The sequence below is a fragment of the Limanda limanda genome, chromosome 3 (genome assembly GCF_963576545.1).
Source record: "Limanda limanda chromosome 3, fLimLim1.1, whole genome shotgun sequence".
NCBI classification, from domain to species: domain Eukaryota; kingdom Metazoa; phylum Chordata; class Actinopteri; order Pleuronectiformes; family Pleuronectidae; genus Limanda; species Limanda limanda.
In genome coordinates this window covers 12,092,704-12,115,694 of record NC_083638.1, presented here as the reverse complement: position 1 = coordinate 12,115,694, position 22,991 = coordinate 12,092,704, and the positions used below count along the sequence as shown (strand labels likewise).

General features: G+C 44.1%; 1 protein-coding gene across 1 annotated transcript; it reads right to left on the bottom strand.

Annotated features, from left to right (window-relative positions):
- Positions 1-1,135: 1,135 nt before the first annotated feature.
- Positions 1,136-4,831, bottom strand: cplx3b (complexin 3b). The gene is made up of 3 exons (XM_061068801.1): positions 4,674-4,831; positions 1,602-1,689; positions 1,136-1,397 (listed from the first exon to the last, which is right to left on the bottom strand). Exons 1-3 carry the CDS (start codon positions 4,829-4,831, stop codon positions 1,173-1,175), a joined length of 471 nt encoding a protein of 156 aa, XP_060924784.1. The 3' UTR covers positions 1,136-1,172.
- Between the last annotated feature and the right edge of the window lie 18,160 nt (positions 4,832-22,991).

Genomic DNA, 22,991 nt, shown 5'->3' with positions numbered 1-22,991 from the left:
GGAACGCAGTTATAATACACTTTTTGCTGTATTTAATTACAGCAGCAAACATAAGACATCATATGTGCCTGACTATATATTGTTTGCCTTTAATTCAACTTAAAAAAAAAAACTGAAATTCCCTAGAGGAGCAAACAAAAAAGCCTGTTTTTGTAAAAAGTAGCTTACAGATCTTGAAGCTATAAAGACGCCAACCTTGTACGGACGTCAGAGGCACACCGAAGTACGGAAAAGGCTTTAAACGCCTGTAAAATGATATGTTCAGCAAAATATTGAAAGTAAGATTAACGCAGCTCACAGGGAGCTTTAGTCTGGGCACCAGGGCGCCGACATTAGTAAGCTACTTACAACAAAGATCTGCCTGAATTGTTGCCCTGAAATGAATATTGCCTGTTTTAAGATTTTGTGCTTTTGAACGTGGAATCTAAACAACCCCACAAATGGCTCTTTTGTTTTACTCACCCTGAAATGAATCACCAAATTTCCTACATCCAACTAAACACACATATATGCCTTCCTGACACAAGCCAGATCAGTCTTGTGAGTGATTTTACCGATGAGTGCCGTCTCTCTCTTGTTGTTAATGCATCAGAGGAATCAGACGCTGTGCTGTGTGTTCGGAAGCAACAAAACCTGCACAAATACCTGAGCGCTCTGCTGCAGGATGGTATCGTGTTATCACCGGTCACGTGAGGTACAGACACCGAGGGAGGCTTGGGAACGAAAGGATTTGATACACGAGATAACGTTTTCTCAGAGGAGGAGTTGTTCTAAATGCAGAAATAGTCTCATGTGTTAAATCAATAGGAGGAGCCCAAGAACCACAGTCTTTGAGAGTGCAAGTTAGCTGATTCGATAAAAATATGTGAATGACATTCATGACTTATAGGAGATTTGAGGGTCAACAAGAAAATTCCCTAGATGACACTGTAGCTAGAACTACTTTCTTTCCAGTTTGTAATATGAGCCCAAGATTTCAAAATATCAGCTTTTCCTTTCTTTTCCACGGGGGCATCTGTCCAACTTTGCACAGCTACAAAAACTGTTATTATGTGGCTCTGCCAACTGACATTCCACTGAAGCAACACGAATATTTCTATCTCTAGAGCAGCTCTGCCTCTGAAAAAATATTTGTACAAGTCAAACTCTAAGCTTCTGGGAGTTTTGCAGGATCACATGAGGCTGCAGTTCTCGGTCTGCTTTTTCAGGTCTTCCAGCGTGGCCTGGGCTTTGTCTTTCAGCTGGTCCATGTCCACGTTCTGGATGTTGGTCAGCTGGCCCAGCACGGACTGCTTGTGCGATTCCTCCTGGTTGTCTTCAGCGATCATCTTGGCCAGCTCTGTTGGCAGCTCCACGTCATCCCCCGCCTGCTGGATCTGGGTCTCATCCAACTCGTTCTGAGGTGGTCCACAAGTTTGAAGACACACAGAAGACATATGTATACATGCATGTTAATACTAAAACAAAGGACTCAAATTCCTCCACAGTTAAAGGGGTGCACTACAAGAATAACCTTTATTCATGCAGTTATTCTGTTTATTTTTTTTAATTTTCTTGGTGACTTAACATTTCTTTACAAAAGCAGAGCGGGATTAGTTTACCTTTGGTAACCGGTACTTTTCCCGGAAATGAGTTCTAACTGTAGCTCTCTCAGCTTTCTTCTGGGCAAAGTTTGCTTCTCGTTCCTGTCTGCAAGAAAGGAGAAAACAATTACTTTAGATCATCTCAGCTTCCAATCAACTGTATGACTTGAATCACCTTGCACCGACGCTAAGCTTCGATGTAACATTCCTAACACCGAGCACCACACATGACGAAAATCAGTTTTCCTCATTGCATTGCTCATGTGCACTGGCAATCTGCTAAAGGGCATCATGAGCTCTGGACCCTGGAGGCCCTTGAAGCAGAGCATTGCCATGTGTTCTCATCTTGACTCGTAGAAGGTGGAGCAGCAGTGATGCCATGGGGTCAAAAAGCAGAGAGAGATGTTCTGCTCATGTTCAGGAGCCCCAGATGCAGCACTCTGTCAGTCCAACACTCCTCTGAGGGATTTCAAGCCTTTTGGGATGTGGACTGCCGGAGGTGACGAATCTAACTGCTGACTCACCGCCGCTTCTACAAGCTGCCCCATTCCCCACTCCACACAAATCCTGGACTCAACTCCCTTTGTGCAGAGCTAATATTAAGCGTCACTGTGTTTTCATCCTTTAATCCCGGAAATCCTCAAAATAGCGGAGGAAGTATCTTTGCAACATGGGGCAGTGTGGGCTAAACTATCCAAGAAGTGAGTTAAAACGTAAGTCCGGTTTTTGAAATCTGTGTTCTGTAATTTGTCTCATAGAAGTCACTTGTGTGAAGACACCAGCCTACAGTATGTGATGCCTCCAGCAGAGGGCAGGCTGCCGGAAGTAATCTCTCCCATCAACATCACTGGAATATTTATTGCTTCAGTGTGGTTGGTAACTGTTCCTCATGAATTGTTAAATTTACTGAAATCAGAGTCAACAACATGACATAACGCTGTTTAAACTTGCTGCAATGGCCCGAGGCCAAACATGTAGCATGATGTCACAAGGCCACAGTTTTATTCTCACACACCCTGGATGCTGATCTTCAAGGCAGAACTACGGTGGCAGCTCGAGGACACACTGTACGTCTGCAAGGATCAGATCAGCAGCTGGGAACACAAGTCTGGTCTGAAGTGCTTGTACCCATTGTGTCAGGGCAAGGTCACATTATGTGAGGATGCAGTATTCATGGTGCCGTCCGTGTGAGCGTGAGCTCACTTTGTATTAACATGAACGGGCCGAGCACCAAAGAACGTCACACAGCCCCCGTACTGAGCTCAGTGATGCAGCCAATGAGCTGAGCTCTGTGTCTTCCCCTCTCAAGGGCATCAGATGACCTGGGTTGTCACTGTTGCCCGAGTGCTCAAGGTGATAAAATGTATTTTCTACATGTGAGATGCCAGTGTGAGCAGTACACCACCCCCCACAACTCCACCCCCCAAACCTTATTCTGCTTTAATCTGAGCAGTATGGTCGTCTCGGTGATCTATGCTCATGTTTAGCACCTCTGACTAATAAGTCACTTCCACCGAAGGTCACATTCCGACAGCAGAGGCTTGGCATCTTGCCAAGCCTCCTGTGGAGCTCAGTGGGCCGAGCTGAGTCAGTGTTAATGCTGCTGGAGTTAGGACTTCACTTCCCACTCCTTCTTAAAGTGCACATGGTGCAGGGAGATTGGCTTCAGCCCCCTAGTGAATGTGACTTGTCATGTAAAGAGCTTTGAGTGATCAATAAGACTAGGAAAGGGGGATTATAAATTCATGCCAATTTACCATTTAATAAACCTAGGTTGGGTTTATAAGCTCACAGACATATATTGATTAAATTGGTTCCTATCACATGAAATCATATTAAACGTATACTCGTTATACACAAACATGTTGCGGCTTAAGATACAATTTAGACCTCCTAAATTTAACATGTTTTTTTTGTTGTCTTCAATCATAACATAAGCAAAACAAGGGGAATTACAACCTGGGGCATCATGAACCCTAAATTAAGCTGTAAAATACCAAACTGAAACCTACGGTGGCCCCAAGGGACCAAACATGACATTTCAGAAAATACAACATTTCTGAAAAGACATTTTACAGTAGACAATATGAAAACACAACGTGTCCCAAAATACAACATTTCTAAATGAAACTGTTGGACGGATGGTACGATTAGGCTATAATCTGAATCTACCGTATTATTCTTCAAAACTGGGAGATTCTGTTTTTCACATAATTTAAGTGGTATCTCAGGATGGAGAACATCTGATATGGGATGTGGAGTCCTGCTGTAAGGGAAGCGTCACACTAATCAATAGTGAGTTATGTCTGCTGGGTGAAGTCTTTGCCAAATGACCTTGTTGTTGTGTAAAATTATCCGCGAGTATAGGCTCAGGGGATAAACACCATAACAAATACATACTATCTAAAATTATGTTGAAATAGTCCACTTTTGTACGTTACACACAGAGGAAAGAGTTAAATGACTTCAAGAATAAAGAATAAAGAATTAAAAGGCTCATAGCTGTGAATATATGAATGAAATTTAGATAGATATAATAGAAGCAATGCCAATCTATGTTTAGCCATTTGTTCATATAATAGCCTCTAAATTGATTGAATCATCTCAAAAGACACTTATGAGCGAAAGATGAAAGTCAGTTAAGAAAGTAAAGCCAATAATAATTGATATCAGTTTCTGTTGTTTTTTTTTGCCATCCTTCTTTATCCAAATATTTTTCTTCATGATTTAGACGCATGCACAGCAATGGGGACGTAATTGTCCCCAGGCTCCAATCCCCGTGGACATTTCCATGGAAGAATGATTCCAGGAATCCCAAATTAAAAACGACTCTCCATAATTTGCCGGAGCAAAGAGAGAGAGAGCGAGCTCCCTGGGCGAGAGGAGCAGCTGCGTGTGGAGCGCCCGCGTTATTGCATTGATGCGTAAAGAGAAGCGCACGGCGCACTGGGAGCGCTCAGCTATTTACCCACGAAAACACACAGTTTAAATATGATGCCGAGCTTCCACCGCTTCACACACACACACACACACACAGACTCTACATTTCCACTAAAACTTCACAATCACAAGCTTCAATCATCGCCTTACTTTTCCTCCTCTAACTGTTGCTGATATTGTTCAAATTCCTCCTGGGTCATCCCCTGCGCGGCGGCATCTGTCTTCTCAGCCTCGGGTTTCTCCTCCGTCAGCCCGCCCGTCAGGTTCTTCAGCTGCCCCCCCACCACTTGTTTCACCAAGAAAGACATGGCTGCGCCTCCGCGACTCCTCTCTGTGAGCGGCTAGGAAGAAGTTGAGGTTTTTGGGTTTCGCTCCTGGCGAGAGCGGTGACGCTTAACACGACTCGTCTGGACGTGTCGCGCAGAGAGAGAGAGCGATTTAACTTTTAACAAGCTCGTTGAGAACACGTGACACCGAGAAGAAGAAGAAGAAGAAGAAGAAGAAGAAGAAGAAGAAGAAGAAGAAGAAGAAGAAGAAGAAGAAGAAGAAGAAGAAGAAGAAGAAGAAGAAGAAGAAGAAGAAGAAGAAGAAGAAGAAGAAGAAGAAGAAGAAGAAGAAGAAGAAGAAGAAGAAGGAAAAACAGAAGAGGAGATTATTCCTGTGGCGCGTCGGTCGGGAGGTGAGAGTTTCAGCACCACTGGACCCCGGACAGCTCCGCGCCGTGCAGGTTGGATGGAGAGCTGCGCGGTTATGAGTCAACAAGTTTGGCGGCGAACTCCACCAATCCCGACCCTGCGTCCGCCCCCCCATCCCCCTCCCCCCTCCACCCAATCCCGACCCTGCGTCCGCTGCAACCCCCCCCCCACCACCCAATCCCAGGCACCGCCGGACGGGGTGGGCGCGCGTCGGCATCCTCGGGGCTCTCACGGGATCCCGTGATTCGCCGTCTGATTCTAACCCGGGATGGAGTCAGACAGGACTCTGGTGTGGGGGGGCAAACAACACGTGACGAGCCTCAGCCCCCCCATGGCTGTTTCGAGTGCCTCAGTCTCTTCCAGTGTTGTGTGTGCGCGCTGGAGCCGAACAGTTTGTCAACTCACAAAAGAGCCTTCTAATTGCAAATGAGTCAAATGGCTGTCGATGAACTCCGGGCATGAATCCATTCATTAGCCTAGTCAGTCGGAAATGATGTGTCTTCTCCATGGGAGTGTGTGTGTGATGTACATGGACGAGCTCCTTCCCAGAAGATGAGAGGAGACTGAAATGATGAAGCATCTCTAAAACCTGAAAATATCCATTGCTTCAGTCGTACTCAGTGCCCTTGTAAATATCCATTGCCCCTTTCAGGGACTGGAGCTGACATCCTAAAATTAGAAATGCTGTCTCCAGTTGCATCACTTTAATACTCCTACAGTGACTCATGTGTCTGCTTCCTTGGTCTCCGAGAGGATGCTTCTGTGCTCCGTCCTCTCATGTTTCTGTGTTGCTGTGTCTTCTAATGGGGAAGGTGAGGTGAAGAGTTCAGCTTTCATCAGCAGAAAAGATGGTTAATTAAAATACTGGGTGACACCGTGTGTGACGCAGTGTTCAGCGGAAAAGCCTCACTGCTAGAAAATATCACCTGTGTGTGTGTGTGTAGAATATTTAAAATCTCTCTCTCGCTCTTCCTCTCTATGAGATTCTTGACATCCAAAGTGGGAAAAGGAACTTTGATCACAAGTCAACAACAACTTCAGCGTCCTGATCCTCGCAGCAGTCTGACACCGAGCCTGGCCTACTTTTCCCCCAGTGCCTGTGGAGCGGGAGTGACACTACACATCTCTGTGTCTTCTTTGTCGCAGGCTTAGCGAGGCCTTGTTAGCCTACACCTGCCGCACTCTGAAGCCCCCCCTTCCCACTTCAAAGCTGCCAGCGGTAAATAGATGGAAATGTAACCCGGTGAATCAGATCAGAACTGTAATCTCTGTGAAATTGAATAATAAAGAAAGAGTTTGCCCAAACAGCATGTTTCAACATCAGTTTCTCACCTTTTTTGCTTTTCGATGTTCACACCGATGGGATTTGTTCCCAGCACAGGTCTCACTCACTTTTTCATGAGTTCTTACTGAGACTCGACTGGAATTGCTTTAGCAGCTACACAGCAGGAAGGATAAAATGCAACATGATGTTTATCACACACATACTTTATAGCTAAATCCATACAATTAAGAATAAAAAATCAATAAAGACAATTACACACTGCATGTAGTAACAGTCTCACAGAACAGAAGAATCAACCTGATCCGAAAAAAGAAGGGGCTTCTCACCCCAAACTGAGCTCCCTATGACATGGTATTGATGATGGATGAATAACTTGTGTTTTAAATTTTTGTTCTTACAAACTGATTTCTGACAAATCCAATCTTAGAAATAAGACTGACCTCAACTGCCCTGTAATTCCTTTGTCTAATTAAACAATATATAACAGTAAAATTATTCCACATTATGAGACATTTTTGAGTCTTTGACATGTAAAGTGTAACATTAGAGTGAATGCAATCCGTTGTATTTATTAAATAAGAGCGTGTGGCACTGACAGATTCAAAGCAAAAACAATTCACACCTGGTCTAAAAATAGACTCATGTAAACGCTCTTTGCATCTGCTCAGTTAATTCCACTGCCATTCGGCTTTGAATGATGCTGCGTTGGAGTGTGAAAATTAACAGTTGAGGTCTCGTTGAGCATGTATAGCAACATATCAGCATGCAGAGTATTCACCCAGATGTTTATGGAAAAGGTCATGCATGGCTGCACATGAACCTGGCACGTTATTCTGCCCCCATGCACAAACATCTGTGTTTACTCCTCACAAATATTAAAGGTTTTAACTGCTTCGATTCAACTATCTAATGGGAGAATGTGGGAAAAGAATTCAGATGTAGGAAAAACATAAAAATGCAGATTGTGCATTTGATATAGTCAATTTCCTATTTCAGTGAGATTCATTTCTGTGGAAAAAAGCCACAAAAGGTTAGACAGGCATGACGTGTTGTGTTTGTCGTGCGTCAGGAGTGATCACGTTGTGAGTCAACACAACCGACAGCATCACACTGGCTCCCGCCCAGTCACATTTCCAGCCTGGTTACACTTGATCTTCTCGGATTAGGAGCCTGTGTGGGATTGGGAGAGATGGGCTTCTGTACGCCATCACTCACACTGATCCTCAGCACTTTACACTTAACACTTTTTGTTTCTTCAGACAAGGGATTAGACTCATCAAACCCATGTGCCCTGCAGCACACAATATCCACACTGAGGGAGGTTTTTTAATTCACACGGGCGGAGATGACGCCATTAGCAAGTCACTGGGATGCCTGTTTTAAGGAAAGCAGCATGCGTGTGTGTGTGTGTGTGTGTGTGTGTGTGTGTGATTGTGTGTGTGTGGCAGGCGACCCCCTCATGAGATGACAAAATATCACGCTAATCTCATTAGAAGTGAAAAGTGCTCTGTGCACTCGAGGATGAAACTTCTTCCTCTTCATCAGGAAAGCTTTGGAGGCCGTTTAGAGATTCTGCTGATTCTCTGAGGTAAATTTCGACCGTGGTCAGGTCCTGACCACAGATCAGACAGACAGCTGGGGTCGCGGGATGGCACCATATGGTGGCGAGCGTGTCGCCCCGGCAGAGGTGGTTTGACGCCCTGCAGGCTGTCCAGGAGGTGTTGAACTACACCACTTATCAGAATGGCAACTGTCCCCCCAGCTAACATCAGTTGCTTCCCCGTGACCTGAATATTACCGCCCTGATCCAGAGGAAAAAAAAGAGAGGATTTAAAGGTCACATATTTTACTCATTTCTGGGTTGGTTTTCCATAAGAAGATATAATTGTGATTTTGAGATGATGTTGTTTCACATCTATTCTCCCACATCTCTCACTGGAGTTTAAATAAGAAAAGGTCAGTTATCTGAGCGACACCTGGCCAGGCTGACCACAGGTACGGGGGTGGAGCCTGATGATGTTTCTGCAGTAGTAGGGTTTTAATCTGCTTTGATTGGCAGTGATGGAAAACCCCGGGGTCAACGAGTTAATTAGCCAAGACAGTGAGTTGCGCCTCAGCTTTCTGTGCTAAAAATGCCCTGGTGGGATTTGGTGTGGAGCATCGAAGAACCAGACCTTTGGGTTTGGTTACAGTTTGGTTACCCCTTTGGAGGTGTGGGGGTAAGAGGGGTCCCGTTCCAATGCAATAATGGCAGAGCCCACTGCCCCTGCCTCCAGCTTTTCCAGACGGACCAGCACAGTGCCAGTGTGCACCGAGGTCAGCCAGGGGAGTGTGTGTTGTCCCAGATGTCACAGAAGCATCATCACCATTGTGGACTTCATGGAGGTGAACAATCGGTTAGTTGGGACAGAGTGGAATATAGTGAGTGGGTTACCAGAAGGAAAAGGAATAGTTTCCTTGCCCGAACATGTAGAGTTTTGAATGCGATTGATTGGAAGAAGTGTCGAGGGACTGACAGTGAAATTAATGCGAGTGTTTGAAAGGTGGTAGTATGTAGGGAAAATATCAGAAATATGCTTTGCCTGGGCAGCAGCTACGGAGACAAAGCCGTCAAGCAGCTTATCCTTTTTTTCAAAGCCCTGACTCCAGGCGATTGGATTTCATCCCTTGAGTAAGCAAGATTTCATACCACACACACTGTGGTAATGGCAGCTGGTTTTCACACCATGTAACTCACTGTGATGGGTAAAACAGGAAGCTTAAAACAGCTAAATGAAGGCGATCCACCAATCAGCAGAAGAATAATGATGAAAAGATTAGAAGCAGAGGAAATCATTTAAGAGGCAGAATGAGACATAAATAAGAGACAATGAGAGACAGAGATCGAATAAAAAAAAACGTGTCCTTGCAGCCCACTGGTAATATGTCAGCATGAGAGAGAGCGAGTGGGCGTGTTGTTGACATTTCTAATATGCGCTGGACGTGAAACTGGAAGAATGCAAATATCTCAAAATGAAAAAGTAGTGCCACACATGTAGAAGACACTAATGAGATTTCCACTTGGAGAGAAAACGACATTGTGGAATTTATATGTTATGTCCTTCCTCCTGCAAGGCTCTAGTTACACTAACCCCTCAACTGAATGTTCAGGAGCTTTTCCAGTTGCTGCAATAGCATCTGACCGGACTGTTTCCTGGTGCATTCTTCATATGCGGAAGACAAATATTTGGACATTTCCAGAGTTCATGCGTTAAAACGACTTCAGTTACAGCCCTTTTTTTTTAAGCAGTCTCTGAATATGTGCTCTGTATTTAGCACCTAGATGTGTTTTATAATCAGATTAGATGTGGAAATCACACATTCTTCAATATTGGACCTTTAAACTTTTGAACTTCATGCTCACCCAGATTACAGAGAAACCAACTGAATAAGTACATGTGAAAGAAGCATCACGTCTTTTTAAAATCAGTGTCTCCATGAGTCTGGATAATCCACAGCCCTCACTGCAGAGCATTTTCAGAGCAACTATTTCTTCAGCAGAAAATGGTTCAAATGAAAACTGTTGACAGCAAAGTCTGTGGATTATCCACAGTAATTGGGATGACGTTTCTGGGAATGAAGTGTTGCTGGGAAATATAATTTTTTCTCTTTTATTTTGTTAAGTACATGAACCAATAAAAACACAATAAAATAATTAACTTTTTCTGATTCTCTTTCAGCTCATTTCAGGAAACTTGTATGAGAATTATCCACTTGTTTCTGTGGATGATAATTTGTGCTCAGCAACCTGGTGTCATTTAGCAATGAAATGATGTGAGACTATGAGAGCTTTTCCATTTCCTCATTATCCATTCATCAATCCTTTCATCCATCAATGCATCCTTTCTTCCATCCATGCATCCTTTCTTCCATCCATGCATCCATCCATCCATCCATCCATCCATCCATCCATCCATCCATCCTTTCATCTTTCATTTAGCAGTGCACCAATATGAAAATGAAATGATGTGAGACTATGAGAGCTTTTCCATTTCCTCATTATCCATCCATCCTTTCATCCATCCATCCTTTCTTCCATCCATCCATCCATCCATCCATCCATCCATCCATCCATCCATCCATCCATCCATCCATCCATCCATCCTTTCATCCATCCATCCATCCATCCATCCATCCATCCATCCATCCATCCATCCATCCATCCATCCATCCATCATCCATCCATCCATCCTTTCATCCATCCATCCATCCATCCATCCATCCATCCATCCATCCATCCATCCATCCATCCATCCATCCATCCATCCATCCATCCATCCATCACTCCATCCTTTCATCTACCCAACCAAGCATCCATCCATCCATCCATCCTTTCTTCCATCGATGCATCCATCCATCCATCCTTCCATCCATCCATCCATCCATCCATCCATCCATCCATCCATCCATCCATCCATCCATCCATCCATCCATCCATCCATCCATCCATCCATCATCCATCCACTTAGGATGGATGGCTGTTCTGAAAAAAATACTTTCCCAGGACAATGTGTGGACAGTAAACAGGGACCCAGACTGGGATTCAAATTACACATTGGCGTTGTTGTACGTGTGAAGAGCAGCTGCTTAGAGACACATTCGGCGACAGCATTCACAGCCGAGCTAAAGTGAGAAAGATAAAACTGAAATGTTCAGAGAGTTGGCTGAAACAGACCTGTCCGCCTCCAAAATGGCAATCAGACTGGGGTGGTAACGCAGAGCTCGAAAAGACAAATCATGACTGAAATAAACTGAATGTGTGAACAGCTAAAGGACGAGAGTCTAGTATTGTCCCTGATAGCAGCAAAACAGAGAAAGCTAAACTTATTTGTGGGCCTGAGTTGTGTTTTTGCCTTGATTCAGTTATTTCACAGGCTGCATCAAACTGTCTTGCAGGTCATGTAGAGCCCAGAGGGCAGATGTTCCCGGACGCTCACATATGGAGTCAAAGGTCAAGAGGGTGTGCTTAATTTGTGCACTATTTTTATTTTTTTTTTTTACAATTAATTCATTTAAGTGAATGCTTCATTTTTACAACCCTATATATATATATTTAAACAACGTGGAATAATCACATTAACATTACAAAACACTACAAACAGTAACTGGTATTCGTGTTGTGGCAATCATGACTGATTAGTAGTTGATGGTTTCCTCTGATCATATTCCTTGTCAATCTTCTGGGATCGCCATGGTGATTTGGTTGTTATTGTAACATAATGAGCTTCTCCTGCTCTGGCAACAGCGAGCAACATCCATTGTCTCCAAAGCTCAGACATTTTGTCTTGACTCTCCTCCATTCCGGCTCTGCCTGTTTGTGTTTTTTTTTTAATACATTTTATTTTATTTATTATTTTATTATATTTTATTAATAAATATATTGTTTAATACTTAATGGCATTACTTCAGTTGGCGTATCACTACTTTTCGGCACATTTTAACAAAACCACGATAGTACTGATAGCTGTGATAATTTGCATTCATCTCTACATGTGATCTCTGGTGACTGTAATAACGCTGTTCTCAATCCAGTGTTATATTTTAATCCACATCCTGTGAATTAACTGTTCTTTCTTTTTCTGCTCCCATCCTGTAAATCTACTTTAAGCAAGCTCCTTTCTCCATGTCTGCACAGCCGCTCCACTTCTCTACATTCAAACATCCGACTTGCATTAGTGGAAGTAGCTGTGGTGGCTTTAAAACCTCATAAGCACTGGAGCTTTGTAGGATGCTGCAAAGTGGGCTAAGTCACCGCACAGTGAGACGGTCTGTGAGACAGTCTGTGCGCTGGATGTCAAGTGATAAAAAACATGAGAGCGGATTTTTATCCACAACTGATATTAGGAGAAGGAAAATTATGCATAGTGGTAGAAAAGAGAGAAGCGGAGAGATATTAGCATGCAAGGAAAATTGACATTTTCAGGAGAGACAGAGGACGGAGAGCAGCAGAGGTCATGGGAGAAATTTAAGTTCACTTGAGCATATGGCTGCTGAGCCTGTCGGCGCTGTAACATCTCTGCTTATTTAGCTTTTCTTTCCCCTCTTAGATCTTTTACACCTCTCCCTCTCTGCTTTCCCCTTCCTCTAACCCTAACCTCAAATCCCCACCATGCTCCCTCCCTCCCTACATCCTCACATCCCCCCTCGCTGTCTGCCCCTGCCTGATTTAGACCTCTTGCCTGAGAGGAACATCAGAGCACAATGGGTTAGTGCTGGCTGAGCTTAAATGGAATGAGAAAACCGGAAAATTCTCTTTCATGAATAGATGCAAACAATTGGCAGTGCGAGGGTGAACGGAGGAGAGAGGGATGAGATAAATCCGTCTGGGGAAGTAAAGAGGAAAGATACGGGGATATGTAGAGAGAGAGAGAGAGAGAGATGGCTGCTGAGGTGACGGTTGGAGATGGGGTGAAGGTCAGTGGAGGGGTGGTGACAGAAAACGATGACAGTTTTTAATTCCAGAAGTCATTTCCACCACAAATTGTGAACTTAAATTTGTGGCTTAACAATCCACTGTAGATTGTGCAAGGTCCTCCTTTTCCTTATACTTTCAATAACTCTCTGCTTTGAGTGTCACATGGAGCTTTGGGATTTTATATGTCTACAAGACTCTTCCCTGTTTCTCTACAAACACAAGCAGGTGCTGAACGTCCATCAGATCAGTGATGAATGTTCACTGCCCTGAACGTGACCCCTTCACATGGTCGCGTAATACGCTGTTATTGTGCAGGGCAATTCTCAGTGGTCTCGCTACACACCACAAACACTGTATGCTTCATATTTACTTCATATTTCCCAAGATGCAACATGCCACATATTATCCATACATCTTGCCATCTTGTTGTGACCCTGGGGTCTGCTAGAAGCCTCCATCTGTTTCCTATGATGTGTTGAGAGTTGCAGCTTAATTTGTGTCTCTCTTTCTCTCTCTTAAACACACACACACACACAGACACACACACACACACACACACACACACACACACACACACACACACACAAACACTGACAGCAGACAGACAGACTGAGAAATAGTGACAGATGCACTCAAACAAGTCTCAAAAACATCTTCTGGCAACTAGCTACCGAAGCAACGGCAGCTACGATGGTGGAGACTCACGTTTTTCATCTGCTGCCATAACTCACACACACACAAACACACACACACACACACACACACACACACACACACACACACACACACACTCCCACACACACACACACACACACACACACACACACACACACACACACACTAAATACACATTCGCTGACGTGACGGTTGAGTCATAGCAGAGCACGGCTTGTTCCTACGTTCAAATAAACACGCTCTCTGTGTGTTTACACTGTGAGCACCAACTCCCACAGTCTGACCTCAGAAACCCGGCCCCCTGACCCGTCTTTACCCCGGCCTGCTCCCCTCAAGTGGCTCGACACCAAGATTCAAATCAAAAGAGGGCAGGAGAGGAAGCGTCAGTGATGTTCTGTACTGTTTCCGACCGGTATGGCAAAGCTGGGAGCCATTGCTGTCTGCCACACTGACCCAGCTCCAAGAGTTTGTTTGCTCACTGGAAGCTTGCGAGCGCTGATGTTCGCACCGTCCCATTGGACGCGGCCCATCTGAGAAACAGCTGAACCCCCGCAAACGTGAGGCCTCGGATGGAGGGGGGGGGCATGTTGCTTATATGTGCCAACGTGTGTGTTCTCACAGTAACAGCTCGATGCTAATGCTCTCCTATGTGCCCTCGTACGCTATAAATAGGTGTTCATTTGTTTTTCCACTCATGCAAATGGTGCTCTGTGAGCTTATTAACAACAGCTTGAAAATTGTGCATTTTAATTCTGAATATTCTGAAGCATGAAGACTTTGACCTTTTTCAATTACAAGGGGAACAAAACAGATTAAATGTGCATATCCACTCATTTGAACTGCCAGGTTGAAAAACAGCTACTTTGTTTTTGTTGTTTGCTAAATTTGCACAAATTTAATCATTTCTACGGTCAGCCGACGCTAAAATCAAAACATTCTGACATATGCTCTATCTGAGAGCTTCCCCTGCTCTACCCGAAACACACACAGCTGACTTCCTCTCAGCACAGACAAACTCCTCTGAGCTCGCCATCGCCGATGACCTCATCTGATCTCGGCCGTCACACATCACTGCCTCTGAATCCCTGTTATCCTTAGATAACTCATATGTGTAAACACCAAACACACACACACACACACACACATGCACAGTAATTTGGTGAGAGGCTGTGTTGTTCCCCATGTGCGGAGGAAGTGTGAGTCAGTGTGTGTCTGTGTGCACGTGCAGTAGGGTGGATGGAGGTGGGGCTCATCGTCCTCATCCTGTCACTTCCTCTGTTCCTCTGTCTGCTCAGGTTCTGGAACGACTGCACGGAGAAACAACAGACGACGGACAGAGAGAAGGTTATAGAGCCACAGACGAATCCCTCAGCTGCTCCGGGACCTCAACGTTGTTTTTCCTCAAAAAAACACATTTGTTGGATACATCAACAAGTTAGAAGCTACAAGGAATAGAGCTGCAGAGCAGGAATCAAAGCTAATAACAACCATGATATAAAACAAAGTTGTCATTTAAATGTATTATAATTAAAAATACATATGAGAAATAAAGCTATACATTTTTTTATATGATAAATTGATTGTTATGGATATCAAATGCAGTAAACTTGATGGGAGAAAGATACCAAAGGGCCAGTATACCTGGGATATCTCGACTGGTATTTAGCCAGGCAGGAACAGCAGTTTTTCCTCTCTTTTTTTTTGTTTACTTGCTCTGGATCATCTAGATTTGATTAATTGATTTAATGATAAACTTCCGTAATAATGACCTCAATCAGACTCCTGTGATTTAAAATAGTCTCCAGGCCCTGTCTTGTATAAGGTCTGTATCAAAATCTACAGTCTTGTGATACTTTAATATTCAAGTTGATATTATTCTCGCATTGTGTTAAACAAATTAGTGTCAATTTATCACAAACTATGACACATAGTAAAGCCCCGGTCAAGTAATATTTCAGCACAGAAATACCAGTTGAGTTTTTCGTAGAATGGAATGTGACTGAGGATTAACTTCGTTTAAATGAGATGTCGCTTCAGTGCTTTGAGTCTCACAAAGGACAATCTGTTCAGTTCCATCGTGTTGTGTTGGAGGCAGAAATCTCACAACCTGGACAAAAATTGATCTTTCTATGTGGATTTTATTTTGTGGGGTTTCTCTGAGTAACCCGGCTTCCTCCCACAGTCCAGTGCCATGGAGCCTGGAGACTGTAAATCTCCCGTAGGTGTGAATGTGAGTGTGAATTGTTGTTGTCTCTGTATGTCCACCCTGTGATGGACTGGTGACATGTCAAGGGTCTCTCGCTCCAAGTCAGCTGGGATTGGCTGCAGCCCTCCCATGACCCCAAAAGGACAAGTGTTGATAGATGGATGGAGGTAGAGACCAGTGGAGGTTGTTCAGAAACTGTGTGTTTCTGTAAATTGAGATAGCCGAATACGAGAACTCCCTCTCTCCTCCAGCATTCAAACCAGGTTTCTCCGCAGCCACTGACCCAGTGCAGCACGAGGAGGAGTTACATAAGACCCTGTGTATTGGTAAATGTCTCCATCCAACCTCCCATGCCCTCTACCCAACCAAGCCAACATAAGGCCAGCTCTGATGAAACCCACTGAAACCGGCTCATATGCTCTACTGAATCAAGCCCTCACCCCAAAGGCAAATTCATCATCTTCGTCCCTGCTGGAGCGCTGGCGTCCCTCCCTCTCCTCCTTCTTCCCCTCCCTCAGACCGTTGTTCACCAAATTCAATTAACTCGGGCTCAATCAGAGCGTCTCTGCACGCGGCGCGGCTGAAGGTGAAGGTATCGTCTATTTCGGGCAGCCGAGAGGTGTCGATGATGGTGAAGTTGATGTTTGAAGGAAGAATTCTCCGCGGACCCAAAACTTGCTTGTATAGTTTAAAGTTTATTACACAAAAGTCTTGCAGGTCAGGACGGACTCTCGAGATCCGGAGACATCCACACGCCAATAGTGGAAGCCCGCCTTTGCAGGAGTCGAGCCCACATTATATAGAGAGGTTGCAACCCAAGGCAAAACAACATCCCAAATCTCGTGTTTCAGCCGGACACAACTGCATGTGTCCAAGCATATAATGTTAATGAAATGGTGTATCCATAAAAACATGCCTCGTAAAGAAAGACAAAGACCCATGTTCTATGCTTATCCATTAACAGGTCAGAGATCATTCCCTAGAGGCGAGAACTGACTAAAAATATAATGAGGAATTACTGAGAAGCTAAAGATGAGGGCTGCATGGTTAAACATGTGATCCTGGTTCATACCCAGGTTACAGGGATCTATATAGCTGAATTTACCACAAAGGTAAGGGGAGCCAAAGTAGGCCGTTGACGTCTGAAAAGTCAGGGCCGAGCGGTGGAGTCATCAAACTTCCGGAGGCTGGACAGGATGTTGGATCTATGTGACAGGCTGCCCGAAGACGTTAGCATTCCTGGGCGTCATGGACCTCACCAGGGCGATGGGCCCCGTGCCACGTGACACATGATGCATATAGAGAGCCTTGATGTTTCCCTCGGAGCCAGGAGAGTGTCCGTCACGGCCTGTCCCCGCTAACTATGCAACCTGTCACGCTCCGGCACGACACACCTGGCCTGACACATCACACGACACACAGCACAAGAGGACAAGCTGCAGAAATCATGAGCATGATGCAAACCATTTAAAACTGTAATAGAGACACACTTTGATTAAGAATCAAGAAAACTAACGACATGTAAAGGTGTAGCACATTACATGAACATGAAAATATAGCTAGAGTTGGTAATCCATGAGAGCAGGCTCCACTTTGAAAAAATAACATTCTTCCCACCCCCTCCTATCAGCTTAAATCAAAGAGTTGTAGAAAGTAGATCCTCCCCAGATACCTGTGATGTGCTCACTTTTCATCTAATGAATGCATATGAGTGAGTGGATGGTACAAACCAGAGCTGTGGAGTGGTCGGCTTTACAAGCTTTTATATAGTTTATATACATTTGCTCCTTGTGTGTATCATGGATGTATTGAGTTTTGCACGGCAGATAAACATCTTGAACCTAATGCATTCACACACAGTCACAAGCAGTAGCATCACAACATGAATAATTTGAATAGCAGTCAGTAGATAGTAAACCTCAACCAAAGCCCAACAGTGCCCTTAAATGAAATAGATTTAAATAAATTCACTCAGGCAGCACTGAATGGTACACAGCTCCCTAAATGTGCCAGATTTTCTCAACAAAATCCATGAATTATCCACAGATAATTCAATGAGTTCTTTCCTGACCTTGACAGAGGTTATTACAGACAAGGGATTGGGCAAATTCTTTATCACGATATATACTTCTACATCACATCTAGGACTTGTGTGTCTTTCCTCTGCACTGGTGTGCGTTTGTTGTATAATTTATATGTTATTTATTTTTATCAGGCACCTTTTACTCGTTCCTACCGGTGTAATGTGACTGACAGCAGCAGAGCTTTCACATCCTTTCTTCTCACATGTCAGTTAAGATGATAGACAGTCTCTCGCTCTTTTTCTCTCAGGGTTCCTCAGGTGTAAAGCTGATCCAACCCGCTGTCGTCCTCCTTCAATTTACAGATTGTTCATACGGCACAAAGCACAAAGGATGACTCACAGTTTGAAGGAAGAAGCAGGTACTTGATTTATCTACTGAGGCACCATTGAAAAGGGCTCAATATAACCAATTACAAGTGCATTGAGCTTGTATTTTTGTTATAGACATTATTGCTATGGAAAAAAATTGGACACTGAAGATGACATGATGCATTTTAAGGAAGCATCCAGTAATGAAGCAACACTTTTTTTTTGTGAATTAACAGAAAAAAATGCTGACCAGAAAAGATGGACTTAAATATGTACTTATTTAAGTAAAAAAGGGATAGTTCACTGAAAAATGAAAATTCAACGATTATCTACTCACTGCTATGCCGATGGGAGAATCCAAAAAACAGCCATATTCAATACAATTGAAGTAACTGGCTACCGAGTCCTCAACAGAATTTTTTTTGTTTTCATACATACTAATCATGTGGTGTCATCCAAGTGTCCTTAAGCCCTGACAATTAAACTATCCATTTAAAAACCTCCCGGGTGGTGCTGTTATGTGCCCACTCGAGAGGATGTGAATAAGTCTTATTGGGTAACAGTCATTGTTGATGTATGACTGTGTTTAGGTGTTGCTGTACATCTGTGGTGACGTAGATGATTCTAATTCATATACTTACAAAGTGACTGAATGTACCAGGCCAAGTGATTCACCTTTAATGCCTCCCCGGTTCACTCAGGAGTCTTTTCTAAGTCACAAACATCTTTCATCCACCTCTAAGTTTTTCACCTCGGCCACAGCTAATGCCAACGCCTCTTTTTTAAGCAGTGCGGTGCTAAAATCAACACTCGTAAGAGCCATGTGAGTCACGCTCCACGTCGCTGCCCACGTCTGTGTGTGGGGACTGATGAGTAATCCAGCTTGGACTGAGGCAGGAAGCTTTGAAGCTGAGGCTCAGCAGAAAGGGGAAATGCTTAAGCACAGGCTAAACATGGTGCTAATACAAATCTGAAGCCAGTGACAGTGAGGCAGTCACCTCGGTCAAAAATGATGCCATGCGGTGCAGATTTGATCCTGTTTAGGTTGCACAGCTCACTGTCTCAGTCTCAGTGAGCTAATGTCTTAATTATATATTAATGGGACAGTCGTTTCTTTATTACATCCGGCTGAGCAGGGGAATGGAGTCCTGACTCTTGACTCACTGAACCAAACGTCAGAGTTGTGCAGGAATGATCCGGCACAGAGCAGCTGCCGGAACACGGCAGCACTGATGTCAAATCGGCCCCTGGCTGCATGAACAACAAAGGTTTGCACGTAATTCTTACATAAAGTGTATCAGCGCACTGAGCTCGCTGCTATCAGCTGATCCAGGGTCAGACGGCAGCCGGTCCAAACCACTCAACCATCTGACGTCCCACAGCAGCAGCGGGCATCACTTAGCACAGGTTGGGATGTGACAGTTAATAAAATACAACAGAGGTGAAATGATACTGGGGGTTTGGGTGGGGGTCTGGAGAATCGTTCACATTAGAGCCCTGCCATTTAATTCAATTTCAAGATATTGCCCTCTCGTCTGCTGTTATCCATCACTATAAAAACTTTTATTTTACAGAATAAAGAGCGCAGATGTTAAAAAAAGATGTATATTTTCTTCATACTAGTTTTTTAGGTTGTATTTGTCTTTTCTTTCTATTTATTAACTTTAAAATGTGACATTAGTTTGCCATAAGTCTCTGATTATGACATATTATAGTAATCATATTCTATAATTATATTGATCGATAAATCAACACTTGAAGTTTTTATCCTCAGACATTAGTATGGGTATGGCCCCAAAAATCCACATTAGTCAGATTATAATTCCTCAGAAACACAGGCTCCAGCCACTTAGAAAATTGAAGAACAGAACAACAGACGGAGATCTTTTGTATTCAGATTAGATTATATAGCTTTATTCAATAATAATGGGAACAGTTGTTATTTTAATTGTAAGGAGTCGGTTTCTTCCTGCCTGTGTGCTGCTTACTGGGCGTGGCCCTGGTTAGTTGTCTCGTCTCCACCAATCCGCTTACACACCTCATCCTTCAATCAAGATCACCAGCCACTGCAGTGTTTGAGCAACAGCTGAATACGTTTTCTAAATATTAATATGTAATTATTTTTCTGAATGTCAAAATAAGTCTCAGCTCCTTTGTTCTACTATTAGACTCCTTTATATAACCAGTCCTAACATGTATCAGAAGGTAGTTGCATTTCATATCTGCTTAATTGGGATTTCAATAGAATATTCTCAAATCTCAAATCTCAATGAAAAAGCGCAGTTAATAATCAGTCCTATCAGGATAGTTATGACCATGCAATTACACAACATTTAACTATAAACACACACACACCTTTGCAGTGTGGTTAGCACGCCGTAATGATCAGCATCACGATTTTAAATAATTGCTTTGCATCATGGTCACATCATCACAGTTTCCTCTAATAAAATAGCACCGAGGCCTAGGAAGCAGCACAGAAATACATCAGCATCAGGAGCGACTGAGGCAGTGATCCGTTAACATGAGAACACAAAGGGACGGAGTGAAAGGGTCAAGCTCTGCCCTGAGTGGATAGTTCATGTCAGACCCACACAGCAGCGTCATCTATGTCCACACGAGCTTTCTTACGCTTCCCGTCCGAACTGCACTGCTGCGTGCCGCCTCGTTCCCCGGCCGTGACCGTGTATGCGTACGCTTGCTAACAGCTTGCTTTGCTGCGGCTATGTGATTATACATGTCTGCTCACATGTGAGTTGCCACAATGCATCAACTTAATTAATGTGAATGTGCTCGGAGCAGCCCGGGGTCATTCCTGCCCACGGTAGAGAGGCTGTTACATCACTCACACACACACACACACAGCTATTTGGAGACATGCTCTCCTGCCTATCTATCTGTAATCATGTTCTCCGAGACAATCCTCCGCCGTGGTTGTTGTACACTCACTCAGTGAGCCGTGAGACACTCCTTCCCCTTTTTCGGTTTATTTTTTTTTCTTGGCGCATCTTCGGTGGGGTGGGGTGGTCTGAGCCGTGGAGCTGCAGCTGCTCAGCCACACACTGACTTCTGGCTGCGCTCATTAGCTCCTGTGTTTGGAAGAGGGGCTGGTTACCGAGCCGGCGCAGCCTTCTAGCCCCGATCTGTGTCTCCATCTCCTCCGCCCCCCCCCCTCACCCCTGTGCCAGGCTACAAGATGAATCTCACAGGACTCGACCTGAGCTCTCTGGGTGGGTGGATGGAGGCTCTGTTTTTCTCAAAGCCATTAAAGCTCTCGAAACAAATCAGGTTACCTGGTTCACTTCGGCTCAGGAGCAAGGCCACGCCTCAACCACACCTCCAGCCCACATTTACCTGGTCAACCCATCACCCTCTCCCTTCATCCTCCTTCTCTCAACCCAACACCCCTTTATCCTTCATCACTACCCTTGATCCATCTTGCCTCATCCCTTTATCCTTCCTTCCCTCGTTACTTCATCTTCTCCTCCCACATCCATCCATCCTCTTTCCCTGGTTTCTCCCCTCATCCTTTCATCCTCCCTCCCACATCCCTACCTTCATTCCTACACATACCACTTTATCCCTCGTCCTTACCCACATTCCTCCATCCTCTCTTCCCTCCCTCCCTCACCCATCCCTTCTTATTCAGTTAGTGTGTGTCCGCTCTGCTTCAGCCAATCGGCTCGTTGCTCCTTCACTGCGAGCTCAACACTCATCAAAGTCACGACTGTTTGCTGTCCTGGCTCCTAAATGATGGAATGAGCTAATATTAATATTTAATATGAGCTAAAAACACACCTCTTCCGACTATACCTTGAATAAAAAAAACATAACATAAAAACATAAATATATATACTAACAATTTTTGAAACTAACAATTTAGTAGGACTTAAATGGCACTCACTTATAGCACTTTGTAGTTTTGCTTTATTTTTGAAGAAATTGTACTTTCTTGATTCTTGTTGTTCTTGGTTTGTACCCTCGGGGGTGAAAGCACTCATTGTAAGTCGCTTTGGATAAAAGTGTATGTAATTTAATGTACCTCTTGCATGTTTATTTCTTGGTACTGTCTGGGGAAGGAGTATGCCTCTACCCTGTCACCGGTGCGTCCTCGCACACCAGCCGATCAGAGACGTCTTCACCTCAACATCCATTCATTTCTCCTAAATATGCAATATATCAATTTCCATTCAAACCTTTAAATCCCATATAGTTGGTCCTTGCTTGGTAAAGGAGAAACAACTGTTGTTCCATCGTTATTGTGATATATCTTCTTCTGAAAGCTAATATATTTTTGGTTACCTTTAATGAGACTAAATAACCCAGACCTGAGGAAATTCTTGCTGCGGGGGTGTGATAATGTGCTCTCAGGCAAACTTTCAATTACCCACATCTCCCCCCCCAAAAAACCCACAGTCTAAGAATGTGGCCGTGAACGTGTCGTTGTGACAAGCCTTTTCACTGCACGGGGTTTTATTTGGAGTCTACAAGGCATTTCATGAACCTCAAAATTACTCCCGGTTGGCTGCAGCTCCTCATGTGTCACAACAGTTTAGAGTCTGTCCTCTGCGGATGCTCGCTATGCGCCGCCGAAAACAAAGCCCGGCTCATTTGTGAGACGGAACATTCATTTTTGTTTCCCGAGACAGGAAATGTTCAGACGCCTCCTCCTCTTCAGTTAATCATTTTATCTCTACAACTGTCACACCAGGCATGTCGGAAGGGACACTGAGTCTCCGTGGCTGTTCCCACTTCTGCCTG

Excerpts from the sequence above, each read along its gene's own strand:
- cplx3b (XM_061068801.1), bottom strand. The coding sequence starts at position 4,831 with ATGTCTTTCTTGGTGAAACAAGTGGTGGGGGGGCAGCTGAAGAACCTG. Across the intron at positions 1,690-4,673 it reads CAACAGTTAGAGGAGGAAAA|ACAGGAACGAGAAGCAAACT; the intron begins GTAAGGCGATGA and ends CCTTTCTTGCAG. Across the intron at positions 1,398-1,601 it reads AAAAGTACCGGTTACCAAAG|AACGAGTTGGATGAGACCCA; the intron begins GTAAACTAATCC and ends GGACCACCTCAG.